Source organism: Callorhinchus milii, unplaced genomic scaffold (assembly GCF_018977255.1).
Source record: "Callorhinchus milii isolate IMCB2004 unplaced genomic scaffold, IMCB_Cmil_1.0 Scaffold9, whole genome shotgun sequence".
In the NCBI taxonomy this organism is placed as follows: Eukaryota; Metazoa; Chordata; class Chondrichthyes; order Chimaeriformes; family Callorhinchidae; genus Callorhinchus; species Callorhinchus milii.
In genome coordinates this window covers 5499836-5515039 of record NW_024704750.1, presented here as the reverse complement: position 1 = coordinate 5515039, position 15204 = coordinate 5499836, and the positions used below count along the sequence as shown (strand labels likewise).

The following is a 15204-nucleotide window of genomic DNA, read 5'->3' as shown; positions in this document are numbered from 1 at the left end:
GTTAACTCAGCACAGACCCTAGGATCACACCCGAGACCTTCCTGATCTGTCAGTTTGGCTCCGTGTCAAACAATATTTTTTATTGGCTGAGCTGTTGAGAAGCATTGCCATAGAACCTAATTTCCAACTGTATAGGGATTATCAGAAGCCAATTGCCTCCCTATAGGAGAGTGAGTTAGGTCTGATCCATTTTCATGCCTCCCCTAGCAACAAACTGTTATCCAAAGCGTGTAACTCTGTACTTTCGTTTGTCAGCCAGATGCCTGACACACCCAAAAATATCTAAAGCAAACTAGGACATTTCTGGACCACTCTCTGTTCACCATTGTTTTTGCCTTTGGGATGCGTTTGGAAATTTATCGCCGTGTGCAAATTCGCTGCTCCATTTGAGCTGCATTTGCACACAAAATACCTAATCCCTACACTTTAAAGTCCTGTAGGATGCATTGAGACTTCCACCTAATGTGGAAAACGCAAAAATAATGCAAGGACTGTTGTAATAAATGTGCTATTTTCTATGAACTTTCCCCCCTTGTGATAGGTTCCTTACCACAGTTACATTCTGAAATTAAAAGAGTTTCCAAGAAATTAAGCAATTAAAAAAAAGTATGTGTTAATTCATCTGAAATATGCACCTGGACACAGAGGTATAGATTTGATACAATAACACAGTGAAGTTATCCTGCACAATGCACTAGAGCAGACGTCCAGGCTTCAGTGACTTGTATACAAGAGAGTTTCCTGACAAAGCCCTGTTGTGATTGTGAACTATGTTTTGTCATTCATATCAAAGGACATCAATGGATTATTGTTACAAAGGTAATTTTTCTGCATAAACGTTTTCAATCTTCCCAGCATTGCTTATCTATTTTAGGGTACTTACCATAACATCTATACTATTTTCAGTTAGTGACAAAAATTACAATTTGTGTTTATTTTAGTCACATTTAGTTCAGGAGCGAGTTTCTCACCACAATTCTGGGCATCAGTGTTGAATTCACTTATACATTCTTGATCTACGAGGAAAGGATAGTGACCTAAATGGTTATTTTCAATACATCCTTTATTTATTATAATATAATAATAATCCTTGCATTTGATGTAGCGCCTTATCGCGTCTTCGAGACATCTCAAACCGCTTCACAGAATATAATGTAAAGTGAATTTAGTCATGGATTGCGTGACAGATTTATTATTTTTTATTTATTTTTTTGAATGATTATTAGCCCCGGAAAAGCGATCCGCCAATCGACTAACAACCGGGTTCCTACTCACTGCTAGGTCAACAGAGGCGTGTGGAGTGAGGAAACTTGCCCAACGTTTCGCCCTGTCTATTGAGGCAAGTGCTCTAATCACTAAGCTACAGGACTCCACAAATTGCATAAGAATCTAGATAAGAATATGGATATTTCCTCTTTTGTCTTTAGCAGTGCTAGAAGGCTTCCTATCTATGAAGCACACCCATTTCATCTTGCTGACATGGAGCTGCTTTAGTGCTGATGCAATGGTTTTGCACTCTGAACATTATGTTTTATTTCTACTTTTGGTATTTTTAGACAGCATTCATTTTTGAGTAGAGTGGGATACCTGAAAGTGCTTAATATTATTGAATGTTGATAGCAATGTTTTGCCAGGCACTTAAGCACACTGACTGTGCAAAGAGCTATGAATGAACAAGAAAGAAGCACTCTCGTTTGCAGAGCCAAACAGAGTTATGGGTAGAATGTATATCGTCAGTTGCTCTGTTATGATGATTTATCGACAGCAGTGCTAATACTATAGAGCAATACAAATTCAGGCATGGCAAATATCCAAGTCTGTTTACTGAGTTCTTTATAAAGTGTTTTGACGATGCTTGATAAAGTGAGAGGCGTTAGTGTTCACTTTGGCAAAATCTGAATGGACAATAGTGAATGAATTTAAAAATCATTCAATGGTCAAATGTAACTCAGACCAAAGACAAGACCATAAGAATATCTTGAGAGATATTCAGTGGTTTGAAATGCAGACGCTTCAACCTAATGAAGGCACATTCCACAAATGATTTACGGCAATGTTCCACAAAGGCATTTCATGTTTATGTTGTATGCGATTCAATTTTCTTTTTACTTGTAATTTCGTGGCATCACAAGTGAAACAAGCAAATTCTGAAATTTTCGTGGCTTTAATTTGATACATCACGTCGTTGAAATGTTTCACAGGATTTACCGCAAAGTGTAGTGACTGTGTGTTTATAGGGCTAGGCGGAAGGGAATTTTCACACAGCAATGTCCCACAAACAGTTGTGAAGTGAGCGGCCGATTTTATTTGTGGCATTATTGGCCTGAGGACACTGGGAGAAAAATCCCCTTCTTTTAATAACGCAACTTAATTTCTGAAAACCGATGCCAATATTTTCTGGGCATTGGTAAGTAGGGTTATTGCCTGCTAAATGCCAAGCAAAAGAATATGTTCCATTCCCCAGTAAAGTGCATCCTGGTACTCTTCTGTTTCGGCACGTCAGCACAGCAATAAGCCAAATAAATGAATTAGCCGAACATTTCCTGTGGTGCCCGCATTCAACTGCACTTCACATTCCCTGTTGCTTAGAAATCTTTAGGGTAACTATAAGCTTGCATTGCTGTTTCCAGGTTGGTTTACTAAATGTAACTAATTTATCTTGCTCATTAATTAATTAGATCCTCCAAGAATCCTGCTTGTGCCTGGATAGGATTGGAGCTTCAGGCCTAAGGTGGTCCCTGAGTGAGTTCATTTAGACATGTTTAGTTCAGTTACAGTGAGAAATGCTGCTTTCTGCAGAACTCCTGCACTCCAAACAATTCAAACCCTATCTTTCGCTGCTGAGAGAACTGCAGTAAAATCATACTTATTACTCAATCAACAACACCGTCAAGACAAATGGTCACTGTTTTTAAATATAAACAAAGTTGACAAACGGTTATGTAATTACTGTAGCATTTTCCTTATTTAAATTAAGAAAAGTAGGAGATTGAACTTGTTAGTGTCTCCTAATGGATGCTGACAGGTGGACCACAAAGATACAATTAGCTCACTCTGCAATTCTGGCCAATGCAATCTTAAATAGCACTGGTCATACAGCCATTTCTACCTTTAAAAACGCCCAATGCTATTTATGTAACCACCAGGCCCTTGTGTGATAATGAAGTGAATATCATTATCACACAATACTGGGCAATCTCCTCCATTTAAATCAGTGCGACACACTTTATAGATGTTCAACATTATGATCAGGGCCTTATTAGATACCGCATTTCCGTCTGAAATAGTGTCTACTGCTTAAAAATTACTCCACACAGGAAAAATTACAGTTTAAAAAAAAGGAATAATATTCAGCCAAGCCCTTTCCGAGCTTTCTACTTTCCAAACTTAAAGCACATGTTTATCTTTTTACTCTGTAAAAGGTACTTAAAATAATTAATTTATTAAAATGTTAGAACAAGAGACAGAATTACCCAAACCAGCAAAGAGCAGAACCTGCAGAGTCCAATAGCTGAGGATGGGACACTGCATGCTCTAACCCAAAAGGTGGTCAAATGAAATTCACACATCACATATTTCATTTCGGGTAAACATTGGCAGACCCAAAAAGAATCTTCGCTTCTCATATTCTGGATATGTCCTAGAATCATTTTGTTCTGGAATTTGAACATTGTGCTATGGGCAACTAAATCCCTTATTTCAGATTCAAACTCCAGTATTGCTGTATGTTGGCTGGGATGATATCCGATAGTATAATAATAATCCTTGCATTTGATATAGCGCCTTATCACGTCTTCGAGATGTCTGAAAGTGCTTCACAGAAATATACTGTAAAGTGAATTGACTATATATTTTGTGGACGAAACGCAGCAGCCAATTGGACCAGTGGTGTCCCATGAAGTGACCAATTTATTATTTTTTTAAGGAATTATTATCCCCGGAAAAGCGATTTGTGAATCGCCTAACAACTGGGTTCCTACCTACTGGTTAGGTAAACAGAGGCGTGTGGAGTAAAGAAACTTGCCCAGTGTTTCGCTCTGCCGGGAATCAAACCCAGGTCTCTCGCTTGCAAGGCGAGTGCTCTAACCACTGAGCTACAGGACTCCATGAGTCTTCTAGTATAAAAGCTAGAGACAATCAAATTGATAATTTGTTCCCTGTGTGAGTCAAAAGTTATGAAGAAATAGCAACGTTACAATAATAAAATCAATTTAATATGTAAGTGGAAAAAAGAGACAGTGTTGGGATACTTGTTTATGAAGTTCCCAAGTGTATAAATATCATTGATTGACCAACATTCATTTGATGTTTTCTCTTGACCCCCAAACTCCCCCAACCCATACACACACACACACACATGATAAACAAAAGCAGGATATTGCTGGTTGGTGGGCTTCATGCAAAAACACTGTTAATTGTTAAGGAAAATAATCAGGGAAAGGAAAGCACCTCTTTACCTTGTACAAAGCTGCTCTGGCAAATATTTGCTGAATGCCCACATAAAAATAATGGTTTACAATGTAGCCATTGTTAAATGTATTGAATTTATTCAGAACAATTTAAGCTGTGGTCAAACTACATTAATTCTACCAAATTGCTAGAAACAATAAAAATGATAACGCGCTCTCCGAGTGAGTCAAACATGATGTAGAAATAGCAATGTTACAATCATAAAGTCAGTTTAATATGTAAGTGGAAAAAGAGACAATATTGGTTCATATGCTTCATTCAGATAGTGTTGCTAATAGCTCATCCATAAATGAACGTTCAGTCACGTATTATTTGATTAGTGAAAGATGACTGTCTCAAAGACATCTCGATTAAAAGCAGAAATATCTTCTTTGCAATGGGAGAAAATGGAACAGCCTGTTAAAGTGTGTGGGATCACCCTGGTTGTATTTTCTTCTTCTTTTAAATAAAGAATGTTAATGTGTCCAAATATTTTTCTAATTCTCTCCCCAATGGTACCTGGCTCTGCCCCTGGTCAGGCCTCCTCTTGCTGGAGTGTATTTCCATGGACCCTAGTTGCCCTCTGGTAACCCTCTATACAGCCACTGTTCATGTGTGAGCCTCGGCGATGAATGTAGAGGGATTTACAGTGGAGTCTGACTCTGACCTCTCCCCATCTGGCTGCCTCACACCTACACAACCAATAGAGGGTGCAGTAGAGGAGCCGGGAGCAGAAACTCTTGGCTGTTTTTCCCCTCCATAACCCTAGAAGGTCAGAGCCAATTTACCCTTCGCACCCAACCCTACCTGAGACCAGCAAACACACAGCACAGCCCGGGATTCAAACCAGCAATCTCCCGCTTCATAAACAGCAACTCTCTCCACTAAACACTCAGAATTGAGTGTTTCGCCCACAAAATATACAGTCCATTCACTTTACAGTGAAGCGCTTTTAGACATCTCGAAGGTGTGATAAGGCGCTGTGTCAAATGCAAGGATTATTTTTATTATAGAATTACCGCCTGCCCCAATCGCATTTTAGTAGTGTTTTTTTTCCCCTGACGTCACCCACAATCACCCACAATGACACAGTGAATCGTGATGTGACATTACCTTGAGCGGTTATGATTTTATACAGATCTAAAACTGGCCAATGAAATGCTGCAGTTTAACAACAACACATAATTATGTTATCACATCCCAGCTGATTTTTCCGAAGGAAACTTTTTTTTCATGCAAAAAGAATTTCTGAATCATTCCATTATAAGATTTACATTTAGAAACATAATGTAATTGACTAGGAACCATAGGAACAGGAGCCATTCACCTAATCCACCAGTTTATTACATCATAGCAGATATTTTAATTTCCGTTCCTTGTCTTTTCTCCATAATCTTAATACCCTTGCTTCCCAAGTATATATCATCTCCTTTTTAAACTTCCCAACTCATTTTGCATACATGGGATTTGGGAAACTGTTGGATAGAAAGGCTTAATAGTGTGGTACCCTTCAGTTTCACCCACAAAATACAGTCAATTCACTTTACAGTATATTCTGTGAAGTGCTTTGAGATGATATGATAAGGCGCTATATCAAATGCAATGATTATTATTATCATTATAGTATGCTGGTAGGTGGTCACACATGAATAAGACCGACCTGTGCTGTCAGCATCCATAGTACCGTACACTCGCATAATTCCTCTAGAGAGTGGAGAATGGAAACAAAAACTGGAAGCACGAATGTAAAATCTTCATAACGCACCTTATCTAGAAGTTGCTCTTGCAATGCTGTGGATGCATTCATTCTTCCTGCTGATGCTGCTGGACCTGTGATATTGTCATTGAACACGACCGGGTTTTTGCAAACTAAAGTTCTGATAAGATAGAGAGGGGTGGAGGAGAGGCAGATCTCATTGCTGTTAGGAAGTTGAAAGTTAAATTCTGTTCATTGTTGTGTTTTGCTTTCCTGTGCAGAGAGATTTGCAGCAGCTGGGTCTTTCATAATTGATACTGGCAAAATCAGCAGAGGTCACTAAGTCACAGAGCCTGCCAGCAGACATGCGATAAAATTATTCAAACTAGGTCATTGTGGGCCTCTATTTGCAAACAAAAGTGGGGAAGGTTTGTCATCAATTTCACATTTTTTCTCTTTAGTAATGGGATTCTGTCACACACTAAAGACATGTTGAAATGCTGCTCATAGTATAAACCAACAAAGCCAACTTGATGATCTCATGAACCATCTAACGTGACTACCAGGTTAGAAATAGACACAATCTCATTGAATTTTAGAAAAAAAGTCTGTTAAAGAAACGTTCACCCTTTGTGCTCTTCCGTGAAACCAGTACCATTTTGGAAGAGCTTTTTTTCAAACATTTCCACTTGGTTATAACCATGGCCCTGATCTCCCTGTGACTCACCACTTCACTCCCCTTCACTCTGACCTAGGTTTGACTTTCCACACGGGTTCAACCCACTCCAGCTTCCGAAGCTTATTGTTTTCATCTCTCAGGCCCGAATACCAACATTAAAATCTTCAAACCTTAGAAGTCTCCTCCATCCCATGGATCCATCCCTTTCCCCCTTTACTTTTGCATTACGGAGTTAGACTGGAGTCATGTTTTTTTAAAATAAAGCTCCCAAAATTTGCATTTTAAGAATTATTAACTGTCACATGCTTCTTTGTGTCATCATTTTTTGTTTATTCCTAATCTCTCTCTTTTTTTACTTCATCCCCTTCGTAAATCTGAGCTCCCCAGCTCACTATATCTGTTGTGATTAGGGTTCACATCCCAAAACGTTAATATATCTTTCCTCTGACATGTTGGCTGACTTGTTGTGAACTTCCAGCTCTTTGGCTATATTTTTTAACAAAATAATTTCTACTCTTCTGTTTCCATCAGATAGCGGAGACACTCAAATAAAAATCATGTATTATATTAGGTTTGGATACTTTGTACCTTGGACTGCTAGGTAATCCAAAATCACCCAACAGGAAATCCAAATCAGAGTGATTTGGTTCAAGAAACACCATGTACTGAAATCAGGCCAATTCTTAGCTTGAAATAGAAACGAGAGGCAATGTTTAGACGTGGAGGTATAAGTATCATGAGAACAGGACAAACTGAACCAACTGAAGGTAGTTGAAATAATAAGTGCTGGATATGAAAATATTTCACCACGATCTTAGAACAGAACGAGAGTGAATTCAACAACTGGAACCAGTTAGTAGAAAGGCTAGCTGAAACCGCCACTGGACTCAGTCAAGCAACAGCCCGATGCCCTTCGGGAAGATAAGATTGGTATTCTGGGAGGAAAAGACAAACATATTTATAACATTTCAGACAAATTGAAGATTGAAGAGAAACATTTGGAAAGATAAATCTATTGGGTACCTTAAAAATATGCTAAACACCAAGTCACACAGAAATAACTGATTACCATGTAAAGTTTATAAATAGTTTGATCCGTTGACAGATAGATTACCAAAGAATCAAACAACCTGTCAAAGACCGTAAACTAAGATTTCAGGATTTATTTACTCGTCCATGCAGTCAATGTTTGGAATCAGCTCAATTTTGCTAAACAACACGTTCCATTAAAGCAAACACCACGTGAACAAGGAGTTTTTATTGACAATGAAGTGATTGGATCCCGTATCAATTCTATTCAGACATACTCTATTGCTCAACATCTTTTATTTGGTGATGTGTTTCACCTCCAAGGTTCCTAACGGACTTTTCATAGGACCTGTAATGGCTCAGAACTCACTAAGTTTCTACCCCACTTTGCTGTTATAAACAGTTATAAACTGAGCCATTATTTGAACGTTGGTAGATTGGTTTTGTTGCAGTTATGATGGGAGGCGGCCTGGCAGTGGATTGTACATGGAGAAGGAATATTGCAGCTGTTTCTTCCCCAGTCAGCCAAGCAAGATAATGAGTCTCTACGACTTGTTCCTCCCTTCCTATGTTAAAAGCCCGCCTCAAGATTTATCTCTTTGACTGCACTTTCAGACTCTTTTCCCTCCCCACCCTCTTCAACTGCCATTTCCCCCTCTCTCCCCACCCAATAGTATGAAATGCTCTGAGACCTATCCATCGAACATGAAAGTCGCTATGCTGTATAAATGTAAATTGAAAGGGATACCAACAATATCTCAAGAAAGTTCCATTTCAGAGGGTGAAATAACAACAACAAAAAATTACATTTCACGTCGGGAGGATGTCCCAAGGCGCTGGACATTCAGGATTTGGACCCAAACAGCGGGTTGGGATCAGGAGAGGTGGAGGCTAGGGAGTGTAGGGGTAAATAAAGAGGAAAGTATTGAAATACCATGATTAACATTAACAAATGTGAAACATAAATGAACTTTGTTTTATTGGAAATTACGTCACACTGGCGCAAACCTTCCTCCATAGGGCAAGATAAACACGCACAATTACCTGTTTGTAGAATGTACATTAGACAGAATAGTAAAAACTCTGAAAGGTTTAATAAAATAAGTTTACTTAAAGAATATATTCTCTGATTATAATGGGCAACATTTCACCCAGAAATATACAGTCAATTCACTTTACAATATATTCTCTGAAGCACTTTGAGACATCTCAACAACACAATAAGGTGCTATATCAAATGCAAAGATTATTAAAACTTTGCTTCTGGCTGGAAGTATGAAAATCCTCCATTACTTCAAATAATAGCATTCCTGGAAAATTATTTTGTACTCTTTTATCTGAAACATGCACAATGGACTATCTTTTGTTCATATTGACAATACAGTGCTTTTCCATCTAAATCGTGTAGGTCAATGGCTGCAGATTGATAGAAGCCAGAGGCAGAGTTTATCATTTCTGCTGACAGTCCAACATTTTCTTTTAGGGGGTGGTGGGTACCATGTGTTTTTGCAATTGTTTCCATAGCAATTGAGCCTTGTGTGCATGTATAGGTGTGTATGTGTGTGAACTGCGCAAGCATTTATTGCCAATGTGAGGAGTATTAATGACGAGTTTTACCACTGGAGGCTTGTGCAATCTGACTGAGGCAGAGATTTAGCTCAAAGGGCAGCAACACAAAAGCCAAGCGAGCATTATTTTCTTTCACCTTTAATATACATTTCGTAACGATAGAAAAAAGAACTACGTGGCACATGCCAATATGTTTCCCCACCATCAGCCATTGTTGTTTGTCATTGGTGTGAACTAAAACATTTTGCCAGAAGCAACAAGCAATGAATGTTCAATGCAGTGCTGTCCAAGGTTAAAGTATGTGTGTGAGTGGGTGTGGGCGACCAGCTCAAAAAAGGCGTCATTTATTAATGTCAGTTTAAAAAGTTTGCATAGAGTTTGCAACAGACCCATTTGCTTCTCGCAGTTGCCAAGTAATTTATTCCCCCCAAAAAAGAAACTTATTGATTTCTCTCCATTAATTTGAACACAGAGAAAAGAACGTAACGACACACACATACTCCCAAAAATAAAACAAATCATAACGAACCGGACTTATCATGTCCAAGTCAATCTGAGTGAGTTAAATTTCGCCCACAAAGCACACAGTCACCACACTTTACAGTACAGGCTGTGAAGCGCTTTGAGACGTCTCGAAGACGTGATAAGGCGCTGTGTCCAATGCGAGGATTATTATCACATTATCAGATAGCATGCAACCAGAGAGCAGAGTAATAAAATTCTATTGAACACCTGATTTTTAACCTGAGTTCAAAGTGGATGCACGAGTCGCTCTGGGTTTTTTTTTAAAAAAAAACATAAAATAAAAACGTTACAACAATAAAAATCACACTTGTAACAGAGCGCCTTTCACGTCGGGAGAACCTCCCAAGGCTTCTTCCCGATGTTTCACTTGCAAATATAGCGAATGGGATTTATCATGTCCAAGTCAAATTTATCAAGTCAAGTAAATTTCGATTGACAGGCACCAGAAATAATAATTACCCCCAAAACCCCCCAATCTACGTTATACATTAAAAGATTTGATTTGATGGCATAATCTGCGACCAACTCAACAACAACAAAAAAAGTTTTGAAAAAATATATATATCTATCTATCTATATATATCTATGTCATTATATCAGTTTTTTTTATATATATATATATAAAAAAGTTTGCCACAGTTCAGTCTGGAGCTGAACCTCAGCTCGAAAGCCTTTCCCCAGGAGAGCGAGCGGTCAGGAGGACAGTGTTCAGGTGCAGAGGCTCGTGTCCAGAGGCTGAAGCCGCTGAGGCACCGGCAACTCCCGCAGCCCCTCCGGGAGCTTCTCGGGTGAGATGCAGCCGATGGCGGTCTGCATGGCGGTGACCGACAGCGGTGGGGGGGTCCGGCCGGTCAGCCAGTCGAAGGTCCTGTCCCCCAGCAGAACCCGCCAGGGGGTCACTTCGGCTCGGAGCACCGGCTGCAGTCTGAAGCGCAGGACGGGCGTGAAGAGCAGCAGGTTGTCCAGGCAGACCATCAGGAGCTCAGGGGTGTTGGGGCTGGAGGGGGTGTTGGGGGGGTGTGGGGTGGTGGGGGGGTGTGGGGGTTGGAGTTGGGGGGGTGTGGGGGCTGGAGTTGGGGGGGTGTGGGGGCTGGAGTTGGGGGGGTGTGGGGCTGGTGTTGGGGGGGGTGTGGGGGCTGGTGTTGGGGGGGTGTGGGGGGTGGAGTTGGGGGGGGTGTGGGGGCTGGTGTGGGGGGGGTGTGGGGGGTGGGGGGGGGTGTGGGGCTGTTGCTGGGGGTGGTGTTGGGGCTGGTGTGGGGGCTGTGGGGGGGGGGTGTGGGGGCTGTTGCTGGGGGGGGTGTTGGGGCTGGTGTGGGGGGGCTGTGGGTGGTGGGGGGGGTGGTGTTGGGGCTGGTGTGGGGGGGGCTGTGGGTGTTGGGGGGTGGTTGGGGCTGGTGTTGGGGGGGGTGTTGGGGCTGGTGTGGGGGGGGCTGTGGGTGTGGGGGGTGTTGTGGGGGTGTGGGGGCTGTTGCTGTGGGGGGGGCTGTGGCTGAGGCGGCAGAGCAGGGTGTCCAGCGGGGTGTTGCCGTGGCTGTCGGCGATGTCGGGCGCGGAGCCGTGAGCCAAGAGCAGCGCCAGACACTCGGCGCGGCCCAGCTCACAGGCCACGTGCACCGGGGTCTTCCCGCCCTCCACCCGGGCGCAGCCGGTCCGGTTCAGGTAGCGGCGGCGCTCGCCGGCGGGGAAGCCCCGCAGGGTGTGCAGGATGCCCCGCAGGATGGCCACCCGGTTGTACCGCACGGCCATGGCCAGGTGCGGGGCCGAGGCCCGGCAGCAGCCGAAGCTGTCCCCGGGGGCGGCCAGGGCGGCGCGCGGGTCTGCGGTCAGCAGGTGGGCCCCGTACGGCCGGTGGTCGTGCACCAGCGCGTAGAGCAGCGCCTCCGAGGCCGAGTAGGCGCTCACCCGCCCGCTCTCCTCCCAGTGGAAGACCTCCATCCGCCGCATGTCCTCCAGCAGCCACACCGGCAGCAGCTCCCGCACCGCCAGGTAGAAGGCGAACGAGGACTTCTTGCAGCGCTTCTGGGAGTAGTAGTCGCGGGAGTGCAGGTCCCGAGGCATCGTCCGACCGCCGACCGACCGACCGCCCGCGGACCCTCCGGTGATCTGTGTCCCTCTCTCTCTCACACACACACCGCTCGAGGGACCTCTCCTCCTCTCTCTCTCTCTCTCTCTCCCTCACGGTGTGTGCGCGCTGTGTACAGGGGTTAGAACAGAGGCTCTCAGCGTCTGTCTCACCTTCTCCGCGGCGGAGACTTCGACCCCTCACACACTCACTCACTCACTCCCCTCGGCGGTGCCCGGGGTCTCGGTGCTGCCCCCCCCCGGGGCCGGGCTCCCGGCACTCGGTGCCCCCCCTTTTATTTCGCTGGGGGCTCCCGCTGGACGTCTCTGCCATTGGTGGCGCCCCCAACACCGCCCCCCACCCCCCCCTCCCTCCCCGCGTCCCCTGTGTGGAGGGAGGGAGGGAGGGAGTGAGGGAGGAGTGAGGGAGAGGGAGGAGTGAGGGAGGAGTGAGGGGGAGGGGACTCCCTTCTCGTTGGGTGATACAAACGTGAGGGTTCGGCTCACTCCGCAACCGGACAAACCGCCTTGACCGCTCAGGGTGACCCCCCACCTGAAGCTCGGACTCACTCCTGCCCCCCACCACCCCCCCGCCGCCCGCTCTTGTTCGACCCTCAACTGTCTTTTCTCCCCCCCCGCCCCCCCCCCGCCACGCCCGAGCCCCGACCCGCCCGCCCGCCCGCTCTGCGAAACTCTCGTTCGTGCCTTCACCGCCTCCCGGCTCGACCGTGCCATCGCCCCCCGTGTCCCCCTTCCCACCTCCTCCCTCCACCGGCCGCGGATAATCCAGGACTCTGCAGCCCGTGTCCTCTCCCGCACCAAACTCCGCGACCCCCATTCTCGCCCGACTCCACTGGCTCCCTCTCCTTCAGGGGATCCGGTTCAAGATCCCGGTCCTCACCTACAAAGCCCCCCACGGCCTCGCCCCACCCAACCTCTGCGACCTCCTAATCCCTTACCAACCCGCCCGCTCCCTCCGCTCAGCCGACTCCGGCTGCTCCACGTCCCCCCGACCCACCCGCCCCACCATTGGCGGGAGAGCCTTCAGCCACTCTGCCCCCAACCTCTGGAATTCCATCCCCCGGTCACTCCGCCTCGGCCCCTCCTTAGCCTCCTTCAAGTCCCCCCTCAAGATCCTCCTCTTCGACCATACCATCAGCCACCCCCCCTTCCCCTCCCGTCCCTTATCCCGCCAACCTCAGCTCGGGTCTGAAATGCTGTACACGGTCCAGCGCCTCGGGACGTCCTCCCGACGTGAAAGGCGCTATACAGATGCAATCTTGTTGCTGTTGTAAAATGACTCTCTCATTGCCTTACGTCAAAGTAACTTCACTGAGATATCCACAGTATTTCCGTTGTGTGAACTATTTGCCTTTAGAATGCTGTACTGTTTTTAAAAACGTTTTTTGTTTTGGTTTAGCCCGTGTCTGACGTGCGGAAACCAATCACCGCGCATAAGAGCATACAACCGAGACAGAATTACACGTCCTTATGCGATCTACGTTTCTGTGTAGGTCGAAAGGTTGGGCAAGTTTCCTGCCAAACAGACGCCTGTTTATCAAGCAGTAAATACGCAACCGGTTGTTAGTCGATTGGCGGATCACTTTTCCGGGGCTACTAATCCCTTCAAGTAAAACAAAAATAATAATAATTTGGTCACTCAATCCAATACTGTTTGTGGGACGCTGCTGTGCGCATTTGGCTGTCTTGCTTCGCCCACAAAATATAGTTATGGGTGTGAAGTGAATTGACTATAACTATACACTGTCAAATATTGCACTTGTAAACACATTCAAAAAATAACATGAATGTTGAGCCAGTCGCGTATTAGTCACAAACATGGATTCAGCAAAACATCTTGGTGCAATTGTGCAAAACAGTAAGTTCAATACAAATTGCTTTTCCAGCTAAGTTGGTGAGAACGATCATCAAACAGTAACATGGACTCAGCAAAATAGTGTTAGTCTCTTTGGGTCTGTTTGTTGAAACCTCTCTTTAAATTAATTAAAACAACTGGATGTCGCAGCATGTCTAATGTGTATAATTAATTGTACTCTGTATGAGATTCCACGCTGACTTAATATTATATGATGCATTACAACTTTAGAATTAAAATAGTTAATTTCCTTAATAGGAGTGTTTCACAATCTGGCCACAGAAACTCAATTTAATTACAGATTAGTCATGAGTATTTTTAAGCATCCATTGTTATGGAGCCACCTAGCTATTTCTTAATGGTTCAACCTATTGTAAAAAGATATCAAAATGCTCTTTTGAATACCAGTTTAATTCAATGTACTGCAGTTTATCACATACCAGAGGAAAAGACCTTGGATTGATTTCTGAGCTCGTACCTAACCTGCTTCAGAAGGAAGAGGGAGTTATTAGTTGAATAATTATTCTTGCAAGATAGCTTCCAATGAAATATGAAATTGTACTGGATGGGCTTTGATACTGCCTCGGTATCAAAACATTGAAAAATTTGGCTTACACTTCTCCCATATCTGTGTCATAACTTAAGGGGGATGTTGAAAGAGACCTCTATACAGTATATTAAACTGACATCGCTCACCACGTCGAAACAATGTAAGGCAAATAAAAACAAATCAGTAAGTAGGATGTTAGGCTACGTTACCACATCAGCTGAGTTCTTATCCCCAGAATTTATGTTGAAGAGATCTCTGGTCAGGTCACACATGCATGAAATATCGATAAACTGGGATAGGGGGTTAATAAAAAAAGGCCAATTTAGAAAAACAGCTAACAGTGACACAGGAACGAGCTGAATGTGCAAAACATTTCTATGCCTATGAAATCTTTTGTGTGTAGTGTATGGATTAGAATTCCTCTTTCAAAATGCAGAGGCGGTTTATAGCTAAGTGCAGATATCCAATACATGGCATTGCTTTTGAAATCAGCATTCAGTGGTAAGTGTAACAAAGATTATATTATAATATTTAAATGAAAGGGCTAAAAAAAGGCATTCAATAAAGGAGCACGCTATTGTATATAGGAGATTGCAGATGTAATTAGTTCATACAGCACCATAAATCAAAAGCTCTATTTGCTTGCTTTAATCTTATAAAACAGTTAAGACATGTTAATAATGATGCTCTGTGGTCAGCGATATTTCAGAAGAGAAATTTAATCCTACAGGGATCATCTGACTAAATAAAAATAGTAACAAAAATAAGAA

General features: G+C 43.7%; 1 protein-coding gene across 1 annotated transcript; it reads right to left on the bottom strand.

Annotated features, from left to right (window-relative positions):
• Positions 1 to 10522: 10522 nt before the first annotated feature.
• On the bottom strand, positions 10523 to 12379 carry ankrd9 (ankyrin repeat domain 9). The gene is made up of 2 exons (XM_042338353.1): positions 11407 to 12379; positions 10523 to 10920 (listed from the first exon to the last, which is right to left on the bottom strand). Exons 1-2 carry the CDS (start codon positions 12003 to 12005, stop codon positions 10656 to 10658), a joined length of 864 nt encoding a protein of 287 aa, XP_042194287.1. The 5' UTR covers positions 12006 to 12379; the 3' UTR covers positions 10523 to 10655.
• Positions 12380 to 15204: the final 2825 nt, after the last annotated feature.